The sequence below is a fragment of the Enhydra lutris genome, unplaced genomic scaffold (genome assembly GCF_002288905.1).
Source record: "Enhydra lutris kenyoni isolate GAN:26980312 unplaced genomic scaffold, ASM228890v2 scaffoldscaffold86, whole genome shotgun sequence".
Lineage (NCBI taxonomy): Eukaryota > Metazoa > Chordata > Mammalia > Carnivora > Mustelidae > Enhydra > Enhydra lutris.
This window is the reverse complement of record NW_019154170.1, coordinates 3,774,665-3,800,773: the sequence shown is the minus strand read 5'-3', so window position 1 is coordinate 3,800,773 and position 26,109 is coordinate 3,774,665. Positions and strand designations below refer to the sequence as shown.

The window sequence follows — 26,109 nt, the reverse complement described above, 5'->3', positions numbered from 1 at the left end:
CAGCCCCGCCGGGGACCGACCCTGGGTGGGGGTGTGGGGGGGGGGGCGGGGCGGCCCGGGCCGGCGGGCGGCGGGGGCGGCCCCCCGCCGCCGCCCCCCCCCCCCCCCCCCCCCCCCCCCCCGCCCCCAGCAGGTCCGCAGGCCCTGGTGGAGGCTTTGGCATTCCAGGAAGGGGGTCCCCTGAGGCCAAAGGCTTGGAGATGGCAGTGGGCCTAGAGGAGGAAGGGAAGCCCCCAGACAGCTCCTTGTGGGAGGGTGAGGAGGTCAGTCCCCATCCCCCTCCATCCCCAACCCCGCCCGGTGCTGGGTGCAGAAGGAAGCCCCAGTCAGTCACCCAGGAAAGGAGTGAGAGTGAGCCCAGGGAACCGGGAGCGGGGCTTGGCACAGGCAGGGTGGGCTTCCTTGAAGACACCAGAGCCAGGGCTCTGGGCCAGGGTCTCATCAGCCACAGAAGCAGTGGGTTACAGGCTGGGTGTGGCGGAGGAAAGCCAGGTTAGGCCTCAAGTGGGTAAAGAGGGTCCAGTAGCTGAGGTCAGCCTTTGAAGCCGTGTGGACAGCAGGATTTGGGTGTGAAGGGGTGACCCCGGGCCTCACTGGCCGCAAGTTAGGGCCTGCAGCGGGTCAGGGCTAGCTGGTTTGGCCTTGGCCCTGCCCCAGCCAGTCCTCGGGGGCCTGGGAAGGACACGCAAGATCTGGCTCCGAGTGAGGACGTGCTTTTCTGCTCTCCCCTGCTCTGCCTTGCGTGTCCCGACACCCCTCTTCTGGCTCCCCACCCCACCATCCTTCTGGCCTCCGGGCCCCAGCGCACAGCCAGCATCCCCAGCGTCCTTCCGGACGGCCTCTCCCGTCCTGGCCCAGTGTCTGAGGTGCGGAGGATTCAGTGGTTAACTCTGACTTCTCCTCCTTGGTGTGGGGTCTCCCCAGCTCCTCTGCATCTGCCAGAGCCCTGGCTCCAAGGCCCCGCTGTGTAAAGCCGTGTTCTCCCAAGCAGTCTCACGCCCCCACCCCCGCCAAAACCTCTTCAAGAGCAACTCCGTGTCTTAGTCCATGTGGTGGGACAATTCTGCATCAGATCTGCCCTCGGGGATGCCCTCCCGCTGGGGAGACAGAGCTGGACAGAGTCCAGCCCCCTGTGGCCAGGCCGGGACCAGAGGAAGTGAGAGGGCTTAGGGCGGCCCAGAGATGAGCCAGGAAGGCATCCTGGGGGAAGAAGGTGAGAACTGGGCTTTGTAGAATAAATAGGAGTGCCAGGGATCAGAGACATGGGGCCGTGGCAGAAATTACGTTTCAAACTTTGGGGAGGAAATGGAGCATGACGCTTCGGGAAATTTCGAGGAAGACAGATGCGGTGGAAAGAGGATGTGGAGCTGGGCTCCAGATGTGGGGGGACTTGAGGGACACGACTCCCTTCCCACTTCCTCTGCCCGAGATAACAGGGACAGCGTCCTTTCTGGGAACCGGCCATGGCAGGCGTCAGAGAGGGGCACTTGCCCCGCTCTGAGTCTGGGCAGCACCACAACTCTGCAAGGCAGTGTGGGAAACTGACGGGCGCCCGGCCGGCTCCGTCGGTAGAGCACGAGACTCCTGATCTCGGGGCTGGGAGGTCCAGCCCCATGTTAGGTGTGTGGAGAGCACTTAAAAACACAGACTCTTGGGGCGCCTGGGTAGCTCAGTGGGTTAAAGCCTCTGCCTTCGGCTCAGGTCATGATCTCAGGGTCCTGGGATGGAGCCCCATATGAGGCTCTCTGCTCAGCCGGGAGCCTGCTTCCCCCTCTCTCTCTGCCTGTCTCTGTCTACTTGTGATCTCGTCTGTCAAATAAATAAATAAAATCTTAAAAAAAAAGGATTAAAAAAAACCACATAGAATCTTAAAAAAAAAAAAAAGAAGGGGAAACTGAGGTCCAGAGGGAAGAAATGAGGCATCTAAGGGCACGTGTGGGGTGAGATTTGCACACAGCTCTGGCTTCCGGCACCTCCCCGCCTCCCTCCCAGCCCCGCCCCTCACAGTCTGCTAGGGAGTCTCGGGAGGACCAGATGGTGAGAACAGAGGCCAGGCTCAGGATGCGCCCCCCGGGGCTGGTTTCCGGTGGGGGCCAAGCAGGGAGGATCTATTCTTAGCCTCGGAAGCCCAGGGCAGGAAAAGGATGGGGTGGGGGTTGGGGGCAGCTTAAGGCACTGGGTGGACCCTGGGTCAGGAGGGTCGGGGCCAAGGGGTGCCTCCAGCCCACCTCAAGGGTGGCCCCTGACACCCAGCTCACAGCCCTGTCCAGATCACCCACCCTCTCTGGCTCCCCAAGGCCCTGGGAAGAGTCCAGCCCCTGGGCTTGCTGTCACCGCGCTGGCCCCCTTTCCGTGGGCCTGTCCTCTGCCCAGCAGCCACGCGCTGCCTCGCCCAGTCCGGCTCCTGCGCCCCATCTCTGGGAAGCCTTCTGCGTGACTTCTGGGGCCCCCGAGACCCAATGCCTCCCCCTGCTGCAGCCTGACCCCGTGGTCTGGGGTGTCTGGGCCCAGCCTCCGCCCTTCAGACTGGGTATCCCGGCTTAAACATGCACCTGGCGAGCCACACTGTTTCCCCTCCTGGTGCAGCTGCCTCCCTTGGGGTCCACACCCTGCCAGGACTGCAGAAACGGAGGAGTTGGGACTCTCCTGGGAGCAGGTGGAGAAACTGAGGCTGGGACACGGGCGGCGAGCTGGGAGGTGGGATTCCCCTAGCTCTAGGCCCTAACCTGACCACCACTGTCTAAGCTTGAAGATGTGGGTCTCTGCGAGCCTCAGAAGCACCAAACGGACACAGACAACATTGCGTGGAGCTGGACGGTGCCCGGACACAGCTGCCACCGTACCCAGCCTGTGACCAAGCGCCAGGCTACGCTGAAGGGCCTCCTGGGTGTGCCCCAGACTCAGCCCCGCACCCGGGGGCCTGCTCTGCGCGCAGTGACAGTGTAGCGGCCCAGATGTCACCTGGTACCAACTGCGTCGACACACGCAAGATTCGAAGGTTGTCCCGGCAGTCAGCGCTCGAAGAGTGACGTGCATCAGGGTGGGGTAGGGGCAGGACATGCTCCGTGTGCCTCCGTGTGCCGCCCTGCCCCGCACCAGGCTGCTGTGGGTGGACCAGCTGCCGCCCCGGCTCGCAGCTCGGAGGCTCCTCGACCAGACCCACGTCCCCGCTGCTGCTGTGGGCGCGTGAGGCGGGGCAGGACAAAGGAGAGGCCGGGCTGCGCCAGGTGCTCCTGGGATAGGACTAACACAGGGCTGGGGGCGCCCGGTGGCCCGGGGATGGTCAGTCTGGGCCATGGACACCGGGTCGGACGGTTCCCTGTCAGGAGGGTGGCCTAGGCACTGTGGGGGGCCGAGCAGCGTCCCTGCCCTGCTTCCTGGCCTAGAGCTCCCCGTCCACGTGACCGCAGACCGCCATCCCCTGGCCTGGGACAGCAGCTCCTCAGCCCCCAGCATCTGCGCTCGAGCCGGTCGGGCACCCCCAGGGGGACGGGAGGCCGTGGGCAGACAAAGACCAGGACACCTGCGGATAGCAGGATGCTTCCCTAGGGACGGCCACGGACGAGTTTTAAGCGCTGCGGTTAAAGGTCTTCTGGCCCTGGCTGTGCTGTGTGTCCTGCGCCCACAGAGGACGGGACAATGTGACTGCCTGTGGTGGCAGGGCCTGGGACTCCAGACTGTCTGCGCAGCATTTTCGGAACTCTGGAAATATTCTAAAATAAAGTGTTTATTAAAAAAACATGCAACTTCATGAGTAGACCAATTCGATGAAAATAAGACATTTCCCCCCACCTAAAAAAAGTCATTTTAGAGAAACAACCTAAAATGTTTCCAGATGGAACAGGGCACGTGGGTGTGGCCCCCAGGGGAGCCGGCACCGAGGTCACCCCGCTTCGGGTGGAAACCGTCTCCGGAACCAGGTGTCAGAAGCCACGGTCCTGGGGCCGCGTGTGGGGGTGGGGGGGCCGCACCTGTCAGCCCCGCAGCCGAGCTCGGCCACGTGCAGGACACCAGGGCAGTCTCGGGCTGGCCGGGCGGCGGCCTCCAGGAACGCAGCTGTCCCGACACGGGGGAGCACCCAGGCCAGGTGGGGGTGCAAGCGCCTCACACAGAAAGCATCTCCACGGGTCCCGGGGTGCTGGGCGTGATGGCAGAGGCGTCGTGCACGCCCACCTGGGGTGAGTGGGGGACACGGACCCGTGGCAGCACCAGGCCAGCCCGGGCAAGGGCCGGGGGCGGGGGTCAGCCCTGGACACGGGTCCCTGCCCCCTCAGCGCTCTGGGGCAGGTTGTCTGGGACACCCCCCACCCCACACCTCTGGGCGAGGGGAAGGCCCCGTCCGGGCCCCGCAGTCACCGGCGGTAGCGGTAGCGCTTGAAGTGGAACCAGAGCTGGAAGATGCCGTTGGCGAACTGGCAGCGGAAGCCGTGGCGGTGCGAGTACTCCCACTCGCGGTTGACGATCTTGAAGGCGATGTCCTCGTAGGGCGGCCCGGCGTGGAAGCGCAGCGTGGCGAAGTCCTTGTTGTCGGCGCACGCCTCCAGGAAGTACTCGGGCGTGGAGCGCTTGTCAATGAGGTCGGGGTAGAAGATGTTGAACTTGTAGCCCTGCACGATCTTGGGCGGCGGGTTGTCGAAGTCGTAGTGCGTCTGGTTGTACTTGTTCCACTCGAAGCCCGTGTGCACGCGGTTGAAGAAGCGCGGCTTGCGCGGCCGGTACTTGTCGGCCCACAGGTAGGCCTTGCCCGTCAGCGGCATCTCCACGCTGAACTGCGCCTCGTCCTGGCCCATGCCCTCCTTGGCCCGCCGGAAGAAGATGTCCTCGGCGCTCTCGCTGGCATCGCCTGCCGGCGGGGCGCTGTGAGCGGGGCTGGGGTGGGGGGAGGGCCCTGTCCCCGCGCACCCCCCCCCGCCCCTGGGGGCAGACAGCGTGGGTCCCCTCGGCCGCACCTGTGACCTGGAGCTGCTGGCGGGACAGCTGCAGCCGCTGCGCGTCCTCGTCGGGCTCCAGCACGTGTGCGTCCAGCGGCAGCTCGTGCGCTGTGAGCAGCCGGGGGCTGTACTTGCCGGCGTCGTAGTCATCCAGGCTCTGCTGGATCAGGTCCTCCTCCATGAGCACCGCCTCCCCGTCCGCCTCGCCCTCCGCGGGCGCTGCCCCCTCGGCGTCAGGATCCCCGGAGCCGCCCTCTGACGAGGGCCCGGGCGGGGTGGGCGCTGGGTCTTCGGGCTCCAGGCTGCGGAAGGGAGAGGGCTGGGCTGGGCCGGACGGCAGCGGGTTGGGGACCGGGTGGCCTGGGGCCCCGACGAGGTCCTTGGCTGAGGAGGGGCGTGGGGGACGGGAGGCCACATACCTGTGGCCGGGCGATGGGGGCTCCTGCTTGAGGATGGGGAACAGGGGCTCGCTCTCCACGCCCTGCTCCTGCTTCAGCTTGTACAGCTTCTGTCGCAGCACGTCCTGGTGACGCTCCCGGAGCCTGCAACACCGCCAGGCGGTCACCCCCCGCCCCAGCCCTCGTCCTGACCCCCTTTCACGGCAAGGGTCCTGGGAGCCGGGGAGAGCGAAAAGCGGCGCCTGCCCAGGCCGTGTCCTCACGTTCCAGGCTGCAGAGGACAGAGGGTGCTGGGGGCTGCAGAGGTCTATGGCCGGCGGAGGGGGGGCCGCTGGGGGCTGCTCTTCAGCAACGAGAAAACGGGACTCCGGTCACAGACCCTGCCGGGAGCGGCCCTCCAGGGCTGGGAAGGGCGGGGCCCCACAGCAGGGACTCGTGTGCCCTGGGAGCCACCAAGCCAGGCTGAACAGGACCGGGAGGCCGGCAGAGGGGAATGAACGCGGAGCCGGCTCTGCCCGGTTCGCAGCAGACAGGCGCTGTGTTTACACAGTGCGGCCAAACACGCAGAGAATTTGTACACAGAGAGTGTGGGGTGGGCAGGAGGCGGGTGGCCTCAGGGCCTGCCACGGTGTCTGCTGACCCCGGGAGACAGGGGCAGACGCTGCTGGAGGCCAGGACCCCCGAGCCCCACCCGGGACCCCGATCCCTGCAGGGCCGGGCGGTGCTGACCTGGCCCGTGCCATGTGGGCACGGAGCTGCTGCAGGAGGCTCTCCCAGTAGCCCATGTCCAGGTTGGGGCCCCCGGCCCGAATTTTGCCCTCGATGCCCTGGAAGATGACCCGCAGCTGGCCGTACGTCTTGCCTTTGAAGACTGACTGCACGTCGGAGCTGACCGAGGCGTTGACCCCCTCTCGCCGCTCCCCTGCAGGGGATGGGCTGCTCAGTACGGGGCAGGGGCTGGACCCTTCCCTTTGCCCACACTGCTCTTCCTTGGGTCCCGGGGTCCTGCCTCCTCCCGGCCTCCCGGCCACCCCCGCCTCTGGCTGGATCCTTCTAACACGTGACGGGGACTCCGGGCCATGGACCTTACCCGGGATGGTTCTGACTCCACGGATCGGGAGAGCCAGGCAGGTGTTTCCAGCCTCTCCCTGGTCCGACCCTTGGGCCAAGTCAGAGCGCCTCCTGCCACCCCCACCCACACTGCAACAACAAAGAGGAAGAACCTGACCGACGGACCCCGGACCCCGGGAACTCAAGACCCTGCTCTGTTAGCCTCGGCTGGTGACCTTGGGGAAGTGGGTCACCGTTTCTGGTCTTGGCTCTTCCCTCAGTAAGGAGAGCTGGTCATTTCCTGGGTTCTGCAAAGTCCTAACACTGCCCCAAGGCAAGCGTGTCCCCCTGTCCTGCATCCATCACGAGCTGGGAGCCCAGGGACATGTCCTGTGCCGTTGGATGGAGGTCCCTGAGGGTGGGGATGGGCATAGCCTGACTCTACCTGCTCTGACACACCAGCTTCCTTACTGGTCAGCAGACACCAAGCCCTGCCACAGGGCCTTTGCACATGTGTCGCTTCCCACCAGCAACACGATCCTCCTGGTCCATTTTGCCTCCCAGACTGCTCCCCTTGGCCTGGAAGCCTGATTTATGGCTTCCCCTGGGCGGGGACCTCGTGGGGCTTCGGAACACTGCCTCCCTGGCACCGAGCTAGGCCTGCAGCTGATGTGCAGCTGCTGACGGACGCAGGCGTGCATGAGCAGCACACGACCCCTGCTCAACAACTGGCTTTGGCAACCCTCCCACTGGACCAGGGTCGCAGCTGATCAGACACGGTCACAGAGGACCCAAGTCCCTCTAGCCAACCAGCGTGGGGTCCTGGAATCAGTACCTAGAGACCCAACCCCTCTGCCAGACAGCTGCGGGTCTCCAGGAGGTCCCAGACTCTGGCTGAGTCTGTGACAGGCACAGAAACATTACGGGACCAGGACTGAATCCAGCAACAACTCCCACCTGCCCACGGGGCCGCATCCCACGTTCGCACACATGGAACTCACGACCCACCCAGCCAGCAGCCGGTGGCGCGGCCCCTGCAGGAGCCCCGCTCTGCCACATGGCTTGAAGAAAGTCAGGTCCCGGGTCCCGAACGCACAAGGCCCGGCTGGTTCCTGACGGGGGCTGGAGTGGCTCCAGTGCGCTGACTGGAGACTCTCTGGGACAGTGCTCAAGACAGAGGGCAGCACCATGGGAAGCACCCACAGCGAAAGGTAGTGGGGGGCCCGCCACAGACGCCCACTCTTATCACACAGTTGGAACTTCCCAATTACTGACAAGAGAAAGAAAAAAAAGTCCAACTTGATTTGTAAAGATGACGCACGGTGTTTGGCGGGTTTCCAGAACAGAGGAGCAGAGGCCTCTTGGAAATCATGCTGAAGGGAGACGCGGAAAAGCAAGCTCGTCTCTGAGGACAGCCAGAGCCCACTGGGACCCCTGCTATAGCAGGCGAGGAGGGAAAGCAGACAGCGGGGCCTCGGCCATCCCTGGGAGAAGAGAAGCGGCCACGCAAGGGGGCGACCAGCAAGGGAGCCCAGCGCAGCAGCGGCTGGCCAGAGACTCTGGGACTCTGGACAGGGGAGCTGTGCAAAGGGGGACACACAAGAGGCGGCCCTCACTCTTCCCCAGCTAGGGGTGAGGTGGGGTCAGGTGTTCTGAAGGAGAAGGCCCTACTGCCCGCAGCCACGGGGGAGACAAAACATATTTCGCCTCGGATGCGCATGATGTCCGAGAACTTTCCGCCAGAAACTCCTGGAGGATGCGTCCCACCGAGATGAGGGCACAGAGCACAAGAAAGGAAAATGTGGGGCCGTAGAAGGAGCAGCTCCAGCACAACAGAGTGAAGGGAAGCCGTGGGAGGCGGGGGCGAGGGACACAGAGGGCACAGGGACAAGGAGAAAGGGGCCCGAGGAGAGGCTCCAATGAGTCGGGCCACCTAATCAGGGGAGCTGGAGGGCTGGGAAGGCCTGGGGTCCGCGGTGGCAACGAGCGGCCACGAATGCGACACCCTCGGGCACACGGGCCGGCATGGCTTCCAGGGCACGACAACCACTTCCTTGCTGCTTCCCACCTGACACTCCTGAAGGTGTCTTGTCATCCCCAGGGGACAAAAGGGACAACTGGGCTCCCAGGAGGTCGCTGAGCTGCCTGGTGGGCTGGATCCGCACTCAAGGCCACACCTGCCCTGGTCGGTGCCCTTGGGAGCAGAGTTCTAGACCCAGGCCACTGCCACCAAAGGAAATACCTCCTCATACATCTCTGAGAGCAAAGAATTTCCTTTCTTTCTCCTGAAGTCACTACAGGACGTGTCCTGCCGAGACAAGGACGCAGGAAAACAAATCACCACTTAGAGATGATGGAAGACATTCCTCCCTTTCCTAAGAAGAGGAAACCAGCCCCCCACCCCCTCTGAGCAAAACAGGCCTGGGGGAGGGGACAGCGCGTGTCCTCGGCCACCACCATGCCTGAGAGACGGCGGAGCCTAGGACAGCCCATGAGGCCCCGGGAACCGGGCGCTGTTGAAGCGGTGGCCTCGAGGGGCAGGAATGCAGTCGTTGTAAGCCTCGGGAACAGTGGTTCTCACCCAGGGTGAGTCTGTCCCCAGGGGACACCAGGGGATGTCTGGGGATACCTGTGGCTGTCACGACTGAGGGTGCTCATGACGCAGAATGGGTGGGGGCCCAGTGTCTGCCTGAGAAAGTACGAGAAACCCAGATCCAGGGCTCACTCCCTCAGAGCTCATGTGTGAGGCCACCTCCGGGGAAAGAAAGTGAATGACGGAGAGCATCAGATGGAACCGTCTGGAGCTCCAGGGACTTCCCAGACGGGCAGAGCTGAGCCCCACTGTCACTCAAATACACCCAGCCTCCAGCAGAAACTTGAAACCCAAACAAACAAGCCCCGGTGGCGCCACTCCCAGGAAAGCAGGCGGCTGAGGAGCAGTTAAAGGAAGCCGGTGGGTCCACGCTGGGCTCTGAGCCCCCACCCGTTCAGGGTCCGGAGCACCTGCTGCTGCCCCCTGGTGGCTCCCGGAGAGGCCTCCAGAGAGCGAGGGACACCCCACATGGGGAAACCAAGACAGGCAGGCAGCACTGGACCAAGGCAGCTCCCCGCAGACCCAGCCCCATGCGCCCAAGAGCACGCCGGGCACTTTCTGGTTCCCCTGCCCTAGCCCTGGGTTACCGGGGCCCTTGCCCGAGGCCTCCAGCTTGCGGAGCTTGGCGATCTCGTCTTCAGTGATGGTGGTCATGTCCCGCCAGAAGTCCGCGTTCTTGCCCTGCTCCAGCTCCATGTACACCTGGGGAGGGACGTGCAGGGGGCTGAGCGCGGCCAAGGGCTGCTCCGGGAGCCCGGGCGCAAGTGGTGGGGCCGGCCTGTACCTGGATGTCCTCCAGCAGGTCCTCCATGTCCGCTACGGTGAGGCCGTTGAGGAAGGTGTACGGCTCGTGCATCTCCACGGCCAGGTCATCGTCCTCGGCACTGATGTACTTGGCCAGCAGGTCTATGGGCTTAGCCCGCCCGTCCCGGATGCGGATCTTGGAGCTGCCAGGGAGCAGGTAAGTGGCGTCAGAGCCCAGGGTGCGCACTGGCCCCTCCTGAAGACCCTGCCCTGGAGGAGGGGCCTGCCTGGGAGCCGGGGGAGGGGCCAGGCCTGCAGCCGTGGTGGTCAAAGAAGTCTTCCTGGAAGAGGGGGTACCAGGCACAGGAACGAGACAGGTGACAGATCCAGGCCCGGACCCTAGCAAGCACGGCTTGTGAAGAGCAGCCGGTGGGAGTGGAGCAGGGCTGGGGGACACAGAGGGGCGGGGAGGACACCCCCTCCCGGTGGATGGGCAGCCGGGGCAGGTGATGGAAGCCTCAGTGCTACACCGTGGAGATGCGTGTCAGAGGCTGAGGCTGGTCCAACCCGAGGGTGCCTGGAACCAGGCAGGTCCGAGCCCTGGGGGCCGGTGCGGCCAGAAGGTGGCAGGACAGAGAGGGGGCAGAACGGGTTCCCCGGGCACACACGCCAGGCCTGGGGCTCAGACGCCCGCTGTGTGGCCTCAGGTGCACCCGAGTGCCTGTGTGTGACGGGGCCTGATGAGCAGACGCTCCGGGGGGGCGGGGGGAGGAGAGGGAGGACCACACCAGCTCGGGGTCCAGCACCTGCTCGCTCGTGCAGCAGCACTACGCACGGCAGAGACCGCTCAGATGTCTCCTTGGCACGTGACTCGACAAGGGAGAAGGGCTCGAGGGAGGGACTCTCTGAGGAGGTGTTCGGGGGAGACCTGAAGGGAAAGGAGGACCAGCCAGAGCAGAAGACTCCAGGCATGGGAAAGAGCATGTACAAAGGCCCTGGGGCACACCGGGCCCCCAGTATTTGGGCCCACGAGGGCGGCGGGGGGCAGAGGCAGCAGCGTGTCTGCGGCGCGTACCGCAGCTTGGCCTGCCGCAGGTGGAAGTTGTCCTCCTGCTCCTCCCACGTCTTGAAGTGCTCCGCCTCCTTCTCCCGCTGCAGCATCTCCAGCTCTTGCTCCCTCATGGCCTTCTCGCGCTCCCGCTCCAGCCGCAGCTGCTTCACCTGGGGGCGCCAGGGAGGGATGGGGGGGTAGAGACAGGCCAGAACTGCCAGAAGGGGGTCTCGTGGGTCCTGCCCTGTACTCTCTCGGGTCCTGGGGGAGATGACCCAGGCGTGGCCCCAGCCCACCGGCCCCGGGCTTGGATCTGTCAGGGAAGCCAGAAGCTTCACACAGACCGTAAGACAGAGGAGGAGTCCTTTTGCGGGAGGCGCAGCTGCCTGTGGCAGCCGGGGTCACCTGGTGCCCAGGAAGGAAGTGTCTGAGAGGAGAGCCCAGAGGCCAGCAGAACGGAGAGGTGGAGGGAGACAGTTTGCTGGAGGCACTGCCCAAAGCCCTGGATCCAGCTGTGCCTGAAGCCAGCCAGTTCCCCTGGACTTTCTGTGTAAGCCAGTCAGGTCTCCCCTGACCTCAGGCCCTCGCGAGGGAAGGGCTCCGGACCCGTGGAGACAGGCCAAGGGCAACTCCACCTTCTGCAGCTCTAGGCGGTTGTCCTCTTGGATTCTCTTGTTCCGCTCCTTCAGCTCCTTCTCCTCCAGGTGGCTGATCCCCTTCTTCTCCAGGGCCTGGAAGCGCCAAGCACATGCCCACTGAGTGCAGATGCCGCCCCGCTTCCCAGGCGCCCCTGCAAGATCCCGATCGAGGCCCAGCAGGCTGGGCGGAGTCTCTGGAGACGGGACGAGAGAAGTGAGCCGCCCACGGCCGCGCCTCGGGGACCACCGTGAACACACTGCCCCCTTAGCGCCCCCGGACTGGACACGAGAGAACGCAGCACTCCGGAGCGGCCTCCGGCATGGGTGAGGCGCGCGCCGCCGTGCAGAGGGGAAGCAGCCGCCTGCCCCAGGGGGCTTCCGGGGGCTGCTCGCCCTGGTTCACACAGAAGCCCTGCTCGGCCAGCTTGGGGCGGGGGGTGGAAGCCCCCAGCAGCTCAGACGTGTACCGCGTGTGGGTGGAGGCAGGACAGCAAAGGAAGGAGACGGACTCAAGGCACACTTGCCCAGGGCAGCTCTGGGGCTCACAGGCCCCCGGGGCACCGCGCACCACAGCAGATGGCTCCTCCCTGTGCGTGTCCTCGTCTGGTGGAGGGTGCTCAGGGCACGGGGCTAGAGACCCACGAGGCTGGAGACCCCTCAGGCCGTTGGACAGCCCCCACAGTGCCCGCCTGCGCCAGGCGCTAAGCCCGCACACACAGATGAGTGCTCCCCCGCCCTACCCGGGCCCCGCGGACTGTGCGAGGACGCCCCGGGGCCCAGGAAAACGTGCCTCTGGTGGGACACGAGCCTGCCCGGCTCAGGGCCGCCCCTGGACGTCTGGGCCGCTCCTTGTTCTCCCCAGCCTCAGCCCAGGCTGCCGCGTTAACGGTGAGCATACTTGTCACCTACAGCCGCGCAGAGAAACAACTAGGGCACGGGCGAGGAGCCAGGCAACCTTGGTTCTGGTCACGCTCTGCCACCCGTGAGCGGGGAGACCACGGGCCAGCAACTCGGTGGCCTGACGCAGATGAGGCCCCATGAGGGAGAGTCGAGGTGCGCAGAGCACGCGGCATGGCGGCCGGCATGGAGCGCGCATCACTGTTCCTCCTGGGGACCGCCCACGCTGCCGGCCGGCGGCCCCGGGAAGAGGGGACAGACGTGTGATGCTGCCCAAACCACGGGCCTGTTCAGAGAGGCCTCAGGGCTGAGCGGGGGCCGAGCCCCCACATGCTTATCACCGGCGGGGCTGATGACACACTCCCTGGTGAATTCCCAAAGCCGGTGTGGGCTCCAAGAGCGACTTGGTGGGGAAATGCCCAAGCACGTGTGTACAAGCCACCCCGAAGCCGCTCATTCGACACTCACCGAGGGCCGGCCACGCGCCAGCACTGGGGACAGAGACCGCCCCTGGGGCTCAGTCTGGCAGGAATCGCCCGTTAGGAATCAGACTGCTCAGATGTCCGCTCCGCAGCAAGACCTTCCTGGGCCTGCCTAGCTCAGGCCACAGCCGCGGCAGCCCGACGCCCGTCCGCCTTCCCTCCTCCACACGAGCCAAGTGGCCCGTCTGCTTATTTACAGTCTCTCCCCCCAGGAGGCTGCGGGCTCCAGAGGGGCTCCGGCTCTCCCGCTCCCTGACGCAGGGCCGGCCCACACGGCCCCCAGCACCAGCAAGTGCGCGGGACAGGCGAGCCAATGAGGTGCGAGCAGGGGACCTGTGGGACCGCGGGAAGGTGGCACGGGCTCAGTGTGTTCTGGACAAAGGCCCGAGGGCACGTGTTGAGTGGAAAACGCCCCGGCATCCGACCGTGCCCGGCTCTCGCCGCCCCAGGCCACCGCCTCCCCACAGCGAACAGGGATGTGTTATAGTTACACCGTGTCCTCCGGAAAGGTGAGTTGCTGTCCCAACCTCGGAACCCGGGAAGGGGATTTTAGGTGGAAACGGGGTCTCTGCAGATGGAATGAGTTAAGACAAGGTCACAGGGGGTGAGGCTGGGCTCTAAACCAATGGCCAGCGACCTTACAAGAAAGAAAGGGGACACACAGGCAAGATGGCCGTGTGACAATGACCAACACAGGCTGAAGCAGCCAGAAGCCAAGAGTCCCCAGCAGCCACCAGCAGCTGGAGGTAGGAGGGAACTATCTAGAGCCTCTGGAGGGAGCGGGACCCTGCCGACAGCTAGGCGACAAAACCTGCAGCTCTCAGTCCTGGGCGCGAGGCCGCCGCTAGTGGTGAGTGACCCGGGAGCGAGACGTCAGCACCGAGGTGACTGAGCACCTGTTCACGGGGATGCCACGGTGAGCTGAGCCCGTGTTCTGGGCGCAGCACCTGCGATTTCGGCCGACAGGAACGTTTCCGCAGGAAAAGCCTGCGGCCGGCAGGGCGCGCACTCGTAGATGATTCATACATGAATGAAATCTTTAAACTCTTAGCAGCCAAGCAGCGCCCGAGAAAGCATGCTGCGAGCGCCAACTCCCATGTCCTGAAACAGACGCCACGACAGGCGCACGCGGCAAAACCACGAGAGGCAGGAGAGCGCACCGCGACGGGCTCACCTTGTTCCAGATGAAGGTGCCCAGTAGGTTGTTGTCACCGAAGGGGTTGTCGGTGTTGGTGTAGCCCATGTACTCCTCCCCCCAGCCCATCTTCTCTCGCTTCTTCCGCTCCTTGGCCTCCTTCTTGGCCAGCCGCCGGGCCCGCTTCTCCTCGGGGGTCTCAAAGGCCTTCATCAGCTCCTCCTGCTGCTTCCGCTCCTCCCGCAGCCGCAGCCGCTCCTGCAAGCTCTGCTGTTGGCTCAGGGTCGCCGCCACCTCCCGAGGGCTCTGGGAGCGGGCTGGGGAGGCCGAGCTGGATGCCGAGGAGCCGGGGGACCAAGAGCGCGTCCGCCGCCGGCGGGCCCATCGGCCCCGCTGCTGCTCCTGCCGCTCGTCATCCGAATTGGACTGAGAGGACCGGTCCTGTGAGCGCCAGCGCGGCGGCAGTGGGCTCGGGCTCTGCCTCCTTCGCCGCTGCCACCTTTCTTCCTCCGAATCTGACCTGTGGAGTCACAGGTCTGCTTACTGCTTGCCAGTCTTTCGTGTGACAGATGTTTCCATAGCATCTGCTGTACCAGGGGCGGTTGTAGGTTCTGGGGACACGGCAGTCACGAGCAGTGATACTCATGGTCCCTGCCTTTGAGAGGCTCACATCAACAAATAAACACACAGCATGACACAACATAGTGCAAAGAAGAGTGACTTAGTATTAGGAGATGGAGATCTGAGGAGGCAACTCAGGAGGAAATGGGGAGGATGCTAAAGGGAGAGAGTGCTCCATGAAGAGGGCATAACAAGAGCAAAGGCCCTGAGGCAGGAATTTACGTGGCACGTTCAAGAAGCAGCAGGAGGCCCAGGTGGAAAGTGTGAATGAGGGGGAGTGAGGGAGGGAGTGAAGGCAGGGAGGTAGGCTGGGGCCTGGTGGTGCTGGAGCTATAAATGTAGAAACCAGAGGACCTGATCTGTTCAAGGTGACAAGAGGGAACTTAAAGGACAAGGTCCCACAGGATGGGCAAGAGTGAACTGGAGTAGGGCAGGACTGAAACGCCAGCCAAAACCACTGTGAGCTGGCAATGGAACACACGAGACACAAGGACGGATTCTGTAACGGTCAGGGCCCTTCTGTGTAGAGGAACAAGTCTCTGTATTTCGTTAAGCGTTCCACCTGTTGAGCTCACGTCAAAAACCTACACCATGGAAACCAATTATTTTGGAGTCTCTATGCAGACTATACATTTGACCCAACTTTCACTAACACTGCCAACTCAAATTACACGTCCAGGACGGCTGATTACAGTAACTCAAACATCAGGAAACAGCAGATACAAAAGATGCGTGGATGACCACAAGACTGCTGCTGTACCTGAACCCACGCGGAAAACAGCAACGCCAGGGGCTCACCGCAGAGCCAGCCAACTTGCCCTGTAGAGAGCCAGACGGCCGAGGACGTGAGCCTGCCACTCCGCCGCTGCAGAGCAAAAGCGGCTCTGGACAGGTGGGAAAAACTGGGCATGGTCGGACCCCAATAAGCTTTCACTTCCGCACACCAAAACTTGGGACGTATTCAAGAATCTCATAAAATTTTGACATGTCAGGAAATACCATTCCTCTTCCGACTTTTCCCCTCACCAACTAAAAATGTAAAAACCAGGGGCACCTGGGTGGCTCAGCTGGTTAAGCGTTTGCCTTCAGCTCAGTCATGATCTCAGGGTCCTGGGATAGAGTCCCGCATTGGGGTGGGGGGTGTCCCTGCTCAGCAGGGAGCCTGCTTCTCCCTTTGCCCTTCCCCCTTGCTCATGCATGCGTACCCGCATGCCCTCATACATGAACGAAATCTTTTAAAAAAAAACACGTTAAAACCATTCTCGGCTCACAGGCTGCAGGCTGCCAAGCCGTGGTTTAAACCACGTCTGTGTTATTTCCGTTTTGCTTCTTGTAACTTCTTGGAAGTCCTGGGTTGCAATGACCCCTTTCTCAAACGCAGAGGGCAATCAACTACAGCCACTGTGGCCACGGTGTGAACAGGCTGACAGGGTGGGAGACAATGTGCCAGGAGAAGCCCCAGGGAGATCATGAGTACACAGAGGAGCAAACTTGGACCACAGGGGGTCAGGGACTGGCCAGAGGGTCACCGCCAGTTAGGGGCTGAGTGGGCACAGGAACCTAGGTCTGGGAGGCAGTCCCTGGCACCGTCTGCTCCCTCCGTGCTGGAGCAGACTCAAGCCAAGCCTGGACAGGTGTCTGAAACGACACGACCGTGGGCTGTGGCGAAGCTGAGACCCAGGTCCTAGGAGTCAACCCAGGCCAGCCACCTGTCACCAAAAGCGCCTTCCTCTGACTCCCACTTCGAATAGCAGGTGTTGTCGCCCCTACTTTGAAAGAAAATCCCTCTCAAATCTGCCCTTTCCCCACTGTGCCTCCCACTGCCTCTCTGCTCTGAACGCCAACACCATCTGTTGCCTAGACAACCGTACCATCCTCCTCCTGCCTGTTGTCACTCCTGCCAACCTCCTCAGTCCCTTCCCCACGCGAAAACCGGAAGAAGTTCCACAGGTAAGCCAGACTACATCACTCAATATCCTCCCATGGCTTCCTACTTCCCTCCGTAGAGCGGCCAAATCCTGCCCCACGGTACACAGAACTGCACGATCCGCTCTCTTCTCACCGCCCCGACCTCCTCTCCAACTTCCCCTCCGCCCCGCCTCGCTCACTACGCTCCTCTACTGTCCCTCAACCACCAGGTGCCCTGCCTGGAGCGCCTCTCGCTCTCCTCGCTACCTAACGGCGACTCTGAGCCGACGTCCCCCTCTCCAGGAAGCCTCTTCTGACTAATTCGAGGATCTCTGGCTCCCCGAGGGCTGGAGCCGGATCCCCAGCACGGTTCACGCAGCCACCGTACCTGCGCTCCCGGCTCTGCCTCCTCCGCCTGCGCCGTACTTCGTCGTCCCGGCGCCGGCGGTTTCGCCGCCCATGGCTCCCGCTCCGACTTCGGCTCCGACTCCCGCTCCGTTGCCTGCGGCCCCTACGACCAGCCGACCGCGAGCGCGAGCGTGTATCTCGACCCATCAGCTGAGACCGTGGCGGCAGCGCTGACACAAATATCCGGGGCCCGCGCCGGGGGCCTTCCTCCCCTGCGGCGCGCGCCGGGCTGCCCCATCCGCGCCTGAGCCGGGAGAAGGAAACCCGTCTCGCTGCCCCATCCCGCAGGGGCTCCGACGCCCCGCAACCTCTCCACTGCCCTCAAACGTGGCCCGTGTGACGGACTCCGGCCTGGCTCTCGTCTCCAGAGTTGGGGGCTCGGCCTTTAGGCAGTACTAGAGGCAGCCCCATGTCGGTCCTCGCGCCTAGGAGAGGGGGCCCTAAGGGCTGTGGGCGGAGCAAGAGAGATCCAGGAAAAGCGAGTGGGGCGGAGCCTGGGGAGGCGTGACCCAGAAGAACAGGGTTCCAGGGGAAGTGGAGCCGGCGTGGGCGGGATCAGGAGGAGGCGGGGCCTCGGGGCGGGGCCAAAGAGAGGCGAGCCGCGCCGCCGAGGTCTCTGGGCCGGTGCAGGCAGGGGTGAAACTTTGAGATCGTGGTTTCAAGTCCAGGCCGCTCAAAAAGGCGGCGAACGGAAGCCAGGTGGGAGACTGAATAGCCTTGAGGCTGGACAGCCTTTCAAAGTCACCACCATGCTGCATCGCCCGCAAAGATGGGGAAACTGAGACCCAGAGATGGAAAGTCATTTTAATAAACAGTCCCCTCCTCCCACAGCTCCACTGAGGCAACATGGAACTGGGATCTGAACTGGGTGGTTCAGCTCTGTTCTGTGGGTGCTGGGGAGTCACGGGAGGGTTTTTAAGCAGGGAGGGGGGCGCTGGTGGTTATGTGGAGCCCCTGCTGGGCTGGTGGCCAGGAAGGACCACAGCGGGTAGAGCTGGAAGATCCCAGGGTCGCTGTTCAAAGCTCCCCCAGCCCACCCCAGAGGATGGTACTTCATGTTCCAGTTCAAGCTCTTCAAGTGTTTGAGCACACAACTTCACGACCTCACCCTGAAGGCTAGGTGCGCCCGTTGCTTTGTGCGGTGGCTCTGGTGGCACGGACGGATTTCCGAGGACCTTCTCCGCAACCCTTCATAACAAGCCAGCTTGTCACGGGATGTGGATAAGCCGACAGGTGGGGATTGGCCCTGTGTTTTTCAAGACCCAGACGTATGGATGACAGTACGCGCAGGTGAGCGTGGGATGGTAAGCACATTCCAGATCATCTCTGCACGGCCGGCCCGTAAAGGGGCTGTGCTGTTCCGCATCACGACAAAACCGGGTTTCCAGGGGCCAGCTTCGGGATGGGACCTCACTGTCAAAGCAGCGTTTCTCCAGTGGGAAATCCTGGAGAAGTGTTTTCCCCTTAAAAGGGGTCCACGCTTGACTCACTTTGAGCAACTCTGGCAAAACCAATACAAAGTCTGGGCAGTGTTCTTTCGAGCCGGGCTGCACTGATGTGAGAAATTATTCAACGTTTTCTGAACTCAACTGGAACCTGGAGGTGGCCACAGCTATCAAGGCATTGGGTCCCACTGTTGTTATTTTAAATCTGACCAAGGTTTCTTTCTGCCCTCGTTCAGTCCTTATATTCCCAAGCAGACCCCCGGAACGCACAGAGGCAAAGAGAAAGAAGGTTGACGCTTATTACCCGATTTTATTAGAGAGAACTCTTCAACGTAAAAAGGAGGAGGGGCGGCGGGGAGGGGGAGGGGGCCCGGGGCTGCATATGTTACTGGGGCCAGCGGGGTGCACGGTTACAGAGGTGCCCACAGCTCTGGGTTTGAGACGGCATTCTGTGCCCAATGAGGCCGCGCTCCAGATTGTCACACACCAGACTACGGAGGCTGAGCACATGGAACCCCCAGAGAGAATTAAGACACACAAGGTTTGCAGTTTCATTGTTTGGAAATCAGTTCGACCATAAAAACGACATGGGGGGGGGGCGGGGGGACAGGCAATGCAACTGAGCCACCAGAGAAAAGGCGGTGGAGGGCGCTGGCCCAGGGTGCGGACTGAGGGCTGCAGCGACAGTACCATGGCAAGGGGTCCCACTGGAAGGGGACTATTGCACTGAGCCGAGTGGTGGAGGGAGGGGCGGGGGCAGGTGGACAATGGAGGCTGGTGGGGGCTCCCGGGAAGCTGCAGCTCATCAGTCTAGGAACATCTTTCGTTTTCATAGCTCAGCAATCCCAGGCTCTCCGAGATGCCATCTGAGACGCACCAGGAGGGAGACAGGGTGTTGCCACGAAGGAATTTAGATTTCTATGCTGGGGGTGGGCAACAGCTGAGTGGGTCCAGAGCCTTCCTGGGGGGGGGGGGGGGGGGGGGGGGAAGCCTGGGAAAGGCCATGGATTTGCTACACATTATAAATAAAGTCTTGCCTTCTGACCCCTGACCCCCACAAATAATAAACCAACAACTCCCATCGGCACAGTCTGCAGACCATGTTGGCATCCATGTGACAGTTCTCTGAAAAGGGACCAAGAATGCCACCAACACAAAACGGGTCCCCCAAGGGGTCTCAGCAACTAGCACAAAAATAGAAATGTCATGATATCCGGGAGGCTCGCAGACTTCTCTGGCAAGTCAGCATCCCAGCGATGCCTCTGTTCCGTGATTCACTCCAGAGAGCCCGAGGGAGCCAGCAGAGCTCCCCTCCTTGCTCCTCAAGCTCCGAGTGGCTGCAGGTGCGCCGGGCACGGGCGCACTATGCCAGGAATGTGTGCACGGCTCCGGTCATCTCCGACAGAACTCGCAAGGTGCCTGACTATCTGGCCTTGGGGGCCTGAGCGGGGACTCCAGTGCCAGCTTTTGGGTGACACAGTTGTCCCTGTCAGTCATCAAGGCCTGAGACGCATCTCTGGACCTCTGCCTGCTCAGTGGCCCGCTCCTCGGGGGGAAGGGGGTGGGACGGACTGGCGACTCAGGGCATGCAGACAGACAGCCGTCTGAAATCAGGTGAGGACGCTTCCCGCCATCTGGTCGAAGCGCCCTTCGACAAGATGGAGAAGACGTCATTTTGCTTCTGATTTGGGACATCCACAGCCTTGTTCTCATGGCTCCTCTCAGGGCTGCCTTCCCCAGGCTCCACGCTGGCGCGTCCCTGGCCAGCCTGGACAGAGAGCAGCCAGCCCTACAGGCTCCGTCCAGGCGCACAAAATGAGCTGTGCGGGGGGCCGGGGGGAGATGAGAGCAGGCGAGGGACCCAGAAGAGGGACTCGAAAAATCAAACTCCTGATCCGTGGGTTCTCCACCAGGACGGCAAGGGCTGGAAGAAATTCTCCCGGCTGTAGCTTCCGCTCTGAGCCAGCTCCCCGCTCCTCCCACGCGAGCAGGCCGGTGGGAGTGGGGAGGGGGCAGAGGGAACCCTCCGTGCTGTGCCACCTCTCAAGGGGTGGGAGGGCATTTCTGTGGGGGCAGGACAGACCCCCCCCCCCGGCTGTCAGTTCCCATAGTCCCGTCTGGACTGAGTAGGGTCTCTGAGCCCAGGTGAGGCTGCTTCCTGTTGAAGATGACGAACCAAAAACATTTGTTTCACAAAGAATTTTGTCACCTATCCTGTAACTTGCTTACTAGTCACCATCTTAAACCAACCAACAAAACAAAACAGAGAAAGCCCATCCCAGTCCTGGAGGAGAATCTCTTACTGGACATCTGAGCAGCCTGACTACGGGAGCGCCCCTGCTCTCCGGAAGCACCCCCGGCCTGAGGACCCAGCGCTCCTCCCTTTGCCTGGGTCCTCTATTTGAGACACCAAGCGGGGGCGTGGGGAGGGCAGAGAGGCCCACAGTCCTGAGCTCCATCGAGAGGCGTGGCCTCCTGGCCTTTCCTGCCTCTCAAGTCCCCTGGCAGGTGAGGTGGTGGGAAGCAGATGCAGAGAGATCACGGGCACCGGCAGGGTGGAGGGCCACCCCCAGAACACTAGCTGGCCACATCCAAGGACATGCGTCCAGTGCCTGGCCAAGAACACCTGAGCCCAGAGTGCCTGCGGGCGCGGGGGCCCTTGCCTCCTGGGCGGCAGCCCGTCCAAGAGGAGAGAGGCAACTTGGAGTGTGGATTTCAGCCGGGGTTAGCAAGCCATGGGGCAAGGTCCCCGGAGCCAGCAGGCCCTGTCCCCTCAGGGAGACACACACGCAAACACAGCAAGAAGCCCGACATGCGGCGGAGCGGACTCACTTCGTTCTGCCGGACATGTCCTTTTCGTTTTGTTTTTTTTTAAATCTTTTTGTAAAAAAGCACACCTGTGCTGCCGTCTTTGTGCAAAGAGTAAGGACCCAAAATAAATACGTGATCGGACACTCAGGGAGGTTCACAGTCTCACAGGCATAGGTAGTCGACGGGAGCGGCGGCCGGCGGTGAAGCCAGGTCCTGTAGGCGGGCAGCGCCTCCGGAAAGCAGCCAGGGCGGCGGCGGCGGCGGCGGCGGCGGGCGCTCGGCTCCGGGTCGGTGACTGCATAGACATTACTGCAGAAGGCAAAGGGGGGGGGGGGGGGGGCGCGGGTGAGCGCGCGGCGGGGCCGGGCGGCACCCCCACTTGCGCGGCCTCCCGGGAGGGCCCCGGCCCCGCCGCCGCCCCGACCCCGCCCGCGCGCCCCCGGCCTCCGTCTCCCCGGCGGTCCCGGGGCAGGTGCGGCCGAGCGGGCGGCCCGAGGCCCCGGGCCAGGGAGCGGCGAGCCGCGGGCGCACTTACGGTGTCGCTCTCGCCGTCGGAGGCTGGGTGGGCGTGCGCGCTATAGTGAAGCGGGGAGTACACCCAGCTCCTCTCATCGGTGGGCTGGGCGGGCGGGCGGGCGCACGTGCAGGAAGCGCGCAGAAGAGCAGGGGTGCGAGAAGGCGCGAGACAGGCGAGAGGGAGGAAGGAAGAAACAGAAATAAAGGAGGCGGACCCCCACGCGGTCGGCGAGGAGGCGGCTCGGCCCCCGCGCGGCCCTACCCGGAGGGGCCCGCCCCCAACCCGGACCGCTCTGGGGCCGGCGGGGCGGAGCGGCGGCAGCGCGCGGGGTGGGCGGCAGGAAGCGGTGCGCGGAGCGCAGGCGGGGCCCGGCGCGGCGGGGCGGGCGGGGGCGGGGCTCGCTTGCTGTCCCCTCCCCTCTTGCTCGGCCCTCGGCACCGCAGCCTCAGATCCTGCCTGCTGCGCGGCCCCGGTAGGCACCGGGGCCACGGACTGGAGCAGGGCACGCAGGACCCTCCCCTGGGGGGCCTGGGTGATGAGCGCAGTCGGGGGCGCAGGGTGGGGCCCATCTCCTCGTGCCCAAACGCACAGATCGGCCGGGGGACACTGAGGCCCCGGCCACACAGCAAGTAAGTAACAGAGGCCCAGCCAGAGGGTGGGCTGCTTTTCCTCCAGCCGCATCAGGGAAATGGGCCCCATTCTGGGTCAGCCTGGGGGGCGGGGAGCGCACGTTCCTCCAGCACCTGTCCTTCCTGGGGTTCTCACGGCAAGAACCCCCACAGCCCCCTTCTCATTCTTCCTCTTTCCCAGGGACCCCCATCACCCCCAGTCTTCACCGCCTGTGCACCTACCCCCCTTGCCCGGCCTCTGTTTGGAGTACGTGGCCTGAGCAGGCACTCACCCTGGCTAGAGCCAGGGAGGCCACACCCAATGAGCCCCCAGATCTGCCCCTCCTCCGTGGGATGGTGACGCCCAGCCTCGCCTTTCCAGCCTCGCCTCTCCACGGGTGGCTTCATCCGAGCCTCATGAAGGACAAGCACCAGTAGGCCGCCTCCGTGCTCTCCTGGTGAACGCAGGACCCCTGCCCTGGCCGCCCCTTGGGGCCCCCACCGGCTCTCCTCACCTCTGTGCCCGCTCCTCCCTGCCCCTCTTACAGCTCTCACTGCAGAACCCGCCCTCCCGGGCCAGACTGCGGGCACCCGCACAAGGCACCTGACCCACTGGGCGTCGTGGGCAGCTCACTCTTGCCTCAGCACCTGGCCCAGGGCCACACACATCCCGAAGGCCGTTCATCCACGGACCGACTGGTACCAGGGCACAGGGGCCCTGCTCACAGCACAGGGGTCACAGCACACAAAAACCGGAGCCTGCCTGGAAGTCCAGGGATGGGGCCTGCCTGGGGCTGCCCACACCCAGTGTCCTGCACGGGGCTGCCACAGCACGTGTGTAGAGCCTGGTAGCTGCCTCTCTGGGGCCAGAAGTAGGACAAGAGAGTCTCCACCTGAACTCTGCAAAGAGCCGGCCCGACAGACGGAGGGATCGCGGGCAGCAGGACCCAGAATCCTGCGCGGACCCACAGAACTGGAGCCACAGACGCATGTCCCCAGCGCTGCAGCCCTCAGGCCCCTTGCAGCCAGCCTGCACCCTTGCTGCCCCCCTGCTCCTGTGGGCCCCCCACCGGCTTCTGCTGTGCCCTCGACAGAGTCCGCCCTTCCTTCTCCCACCTCCCCACACCTGGGGGGGGCACAACCCCTCTCTGGGCCGCCTTTATAAGCCGCTCCCCCCATGAGGGGCCCTCAGGACCTGCTATGTATCCCCAGCTCTTGGATCATCTTAGGGGAGTGGCATCCCTGTCTCAGTGGGACACAGCACGGTGGGAACATCTGGGGAAGTGGCTTCCACTTCTTGGGTTTGCTTGGCAGAGCTGGACGCCCAGTGACACTCAGAGGCATCTGGGGCTGGGCGTGTGAGCCTCCGAGGGCCCTCATCTTGAGAAGAGAAACTCCTGCTCCAGGCCTGTTCTGTTCAACCGGTTCTGCCTGCTTGAGCGCTGTGTGGCTCTGGGCAGGTTACCTGGCCTCTCTGGGCCCCTCATTTATTGCTCATGAGGACAATAACGGGTTCTGATAACACCATTGCTACATGATCTCCACACAGCGTCCCAAACAAAACGGGCAGATGGGTGTCTGCGAGACACAGGGGATGCTTGGGAATTCGGACCCAGGTTTTCTCTAAACCGTGCCCTCTTGTGGGCTTCCTGGGGAGCTGAGACCGTGGTTTCCCCACTGTGAAGTGGGTATGGAAATATACCTCCTCTCTCCTGCAGTTAAGAGCTTGGCTTTGCTGACCCAAGGGCAGAAGCCCCTTGGGGAGCCATTGGCAGCCAGGTCTGAACACAGGACAAGTGTCCACCAACTTGTCCCTGACTCAGGCTGGGGCTGCGGTCAGATGCAGACCCCACCATCACGGCCAAGTCCCCTTAGCCCCGGCTGTAAGCCTGCAGGCCTAGCAATGCCCACCTCAGGGGTACCTAAGTGACATCACTGGGGGACACATGACCAGCCTCGTCGTGATGATTCTTTCCCCAAGTCCCTTCTCAGAGGATGAGGGACAGCCAGAACCTGCAGCTCCCTGCTGCCCCGGGTGGTGGAATGGGGGCTGGGCTCCCTGGACGCCTGCTGTGGTCACTTACAGTCCCTGAGGAGCTCAGCGTCACGGCCCGCAGTCGGCGATGCCGGGGAGAGTAAATCCAGTACCTCCCATCGGTGAACTGGGCGGGCCGGGCGGGCGGGGGAGGAAGCAAACAGAGGACAGGATGAGGCAAGAGGAATCCAGCGGGTGGTTAGGTGGGGAGGGTGCTGGGCAGGGGCAGGTAAGCAGATGGCCAAGCGGGAGGTGAGTTTTGGGGTGGCGGGATCCCACTGCGGCCCGTTAGCTTCTCTGCTGCCCGCAGGGCCTGGCCGCCTACTCCAGTGTCAGGACCCAGACGCACACGTAGGACATGGCCCCCTGGGGCCTCCTCACACAGTGATCCACAGGATGGGACACAAACCAAGCCCCCAGGGACGGGGAGCTGACGGCGGGTGTGGGGACACATAGTGTGTGCACCTGTGACTTCCAGGCCAGACAGAGGCCCCAAGACAGAGAGCGGATGCTGGTACCTGTGAGGCAGCAGTGGCCTTATAGCTTTATTGGGCCCCCAGCAACCCGGCCACGGGGGCAGAGACAAGACTGAAGGCCTGGGAGGAAGACAGGCAGTCCCCTTCATCGGATAAGGCCATGTGACCCCTGAGCAGGGCCATCCAAGGAAGGCAGCCCATCACCGGATGGGATGTGTAGGCTCCCTGGCCCCCCGCACCCATCACACCCAAGCTCCCAGCCCAGCTACCCCGGCTGCCTGCGGGAGATGAGGGGTGGGAGGTGACCCCCTGCCCTGGAAGAGAGGTCCCGGGTCCCTGGGGGCAGGGCCCCTTCCAGCTCCGACAGACCCCCCACCCATTCCCAGAGCAGCCATGAGTCCTTGCCCAGTGAGGACGGCAGCACAAAGCACACAGACCCCTTGCCTCCTAGAGAACAGACCCCACCCAGCTGCCCCTGTCCCCGAGTGGAAGAAGAGCCACACAGTCTGCGGCCTTGGTGGCTGACCCCAGGTCTGCCCAGGACCGAGGGGGTCCCGGGGGGGCTCAGAGCTTGAGGACTCCAGATGCTTCCTAAGGGGACGTGGTGGCACGGCTAGAGCCAGGACCTTGACCGGTGGCCTGGCGGTGGTCATGAGTCCTGGAGAGGAGGGGCGGGGCAGTATCCTGGCCTCAGAGTGGCCTGGCCGGATGGCAAGGGGCAGGGCGCTCCCACACCATGTACGCGTGTGTGAATGCGTGCAGGGGCACACTGGTGTGCAAGAGTGTGTGGATGTGAGTTGACCAGTGAGAGCACTGTGTCCACAAGAGTACCTTGTGAGTATGCATGTGTGTGTGTGTGTGTGTGTGCACGAGTGGGTGTCTGGCTGAGGGCCGAGCAATGGAAGGAGCCGTGGGGGACTTACAAAGTAGATGTCTGTGGCGGGTGCGTCCTCCTCGTCCGAGGCCTGGCTGGCGGGCTCCGAGGCCTGGCTGGTGGTTTCTGCTTCGGCAGCAGCAGCGGCTGGAGAAGCCTCCACCCTGGGGACACGCGCGGACACAGGAGTCCTGGGGTGGGGCTCTGAACAGCATCCGGGGCTCCAGCCCATCTCCTCCCCTCTCATCAGGAGGTCATCACAAAGAAGCCAAATAAAACAAACCTCCCCCCCACCAAATACCTCCCCGGCAAAGGGGAGGGAGTTTCTGCCCACGGGCTCCTGTGTGAGCCTCTCCACACCACTGCTTGAGGGCACGTCCCGGGGGCTGGGTGCTGGCCTCACCACCCACCCCCTGGGCGACCTGGAAGGTCCTTGCCCATTGCTCAGCCTCAGTATCCTCATCTGCGAAGCAGGGACCCCTGGCCC

At 63.5% G+C, this 26,109-nt stretch overlaps 2 protein-coding genes across 4 annotated transcripts in view; both read right to left on the bottom strand.

The window, feature by feature from the left end:
* Nucleotides 1-3,721: 3,721 nt before the first annotated feature.
* On the bottom strand, nucleotides 3,722-17,020 carry LOC111161750 (cactin, spliceosome C complex subunit). The gene is made up of 10 exons (XM_022525662.1): nucleotides 16,837-17,020; nucleotides 13,959-14,439; nucleotides 11,403-11,498; nucleotides 10,792-10,937; nucleotides 9,757-9,919; nucleotides 9,560-9,674; nucleotides 6,059-6,251; nucleotides 5,351-5,473; nucleotides 4,950-5,233; nucleotides 3,722-4,843 (listed from the first exon to the last, which is right to left on the bottom strand). Exons 1-10 carry the CDS (start codon nucleotides 17,001-17,003, stop codon nucleotides 4,353-4,355), a joined length of 2,259 nt encoding a protein of 752 aa, XP_022381370.1. The 5' UTR covers nucleotides 17,004-17,020; the 3' UTR covers nucleotides 3,722-4,352.
* A 2,264-nt stretch (nucleotides 17,021-19,284) lies between these two features.
* LOC111161679 (phosphatidylinositol-4-phosphate 5-kinase type 1 gamma) overlaps nucleotides 19,285-26,109 on the bottom strand; it is a 58,644-nt gene continuing 51,819 nt past the window's right edge. Inside the window, exons 16-19 of one of the 3 annotated variants that reach the window (XM_022525484.1) lie at nucleotides 25,672-25,786; nucleotides 24,322-24,399; nucleotides 21,648-21,731; nucleotides 19,285-21,421 (exon numbers count right to left, since the gene is read on the bottom strand). In XM_022525484.1, the coding sequence (XP_022381192.1) occupies nucleotides 21,419-21,421; nucleotides 21,648-21,731; nucleotides 24,322-24,399; nucleotides 25,672-25,786 (280 nt within the window). In that variant the 3' untranslated portion in view covers nucleotides 19,285-21,418. Of the gene's footprint in view, nucleotides 21,422-21,647; nucleotides 21,732-22,074; nucleotides 24,400-24,787; nucleotides 25,787-26,109 lie in introns of those variants that run through there. The other 2 variants (XM_022525483.1, XM_022525482.1) reach the window with 2 other exon arrangements.

Coding starts and splice junctions, on each gene's coding strand:
- LOC111161750 (XM_022525662.1), bottom strand. CDS start 17,003: ATGGGTCGAGATACACGCTCGCGCTCGCGGTCGGCTGGTCGTAGGGGC. Junction 11,499..13,958: donor GCACCTTCATCTGGAACAAG/GTGAGCCCGTCG, acceptor TGGCGCTTCCAG/GCCCTGGAGAAGAAGGGGAT. Junction 10,938..11,402: donor ACCGCCTAGAGCTGCAGAAG/GTGGAGTTGCCC, acceptor TGGCGCCCCCAG/GTGAAGCAGCTGCGGCTGGA.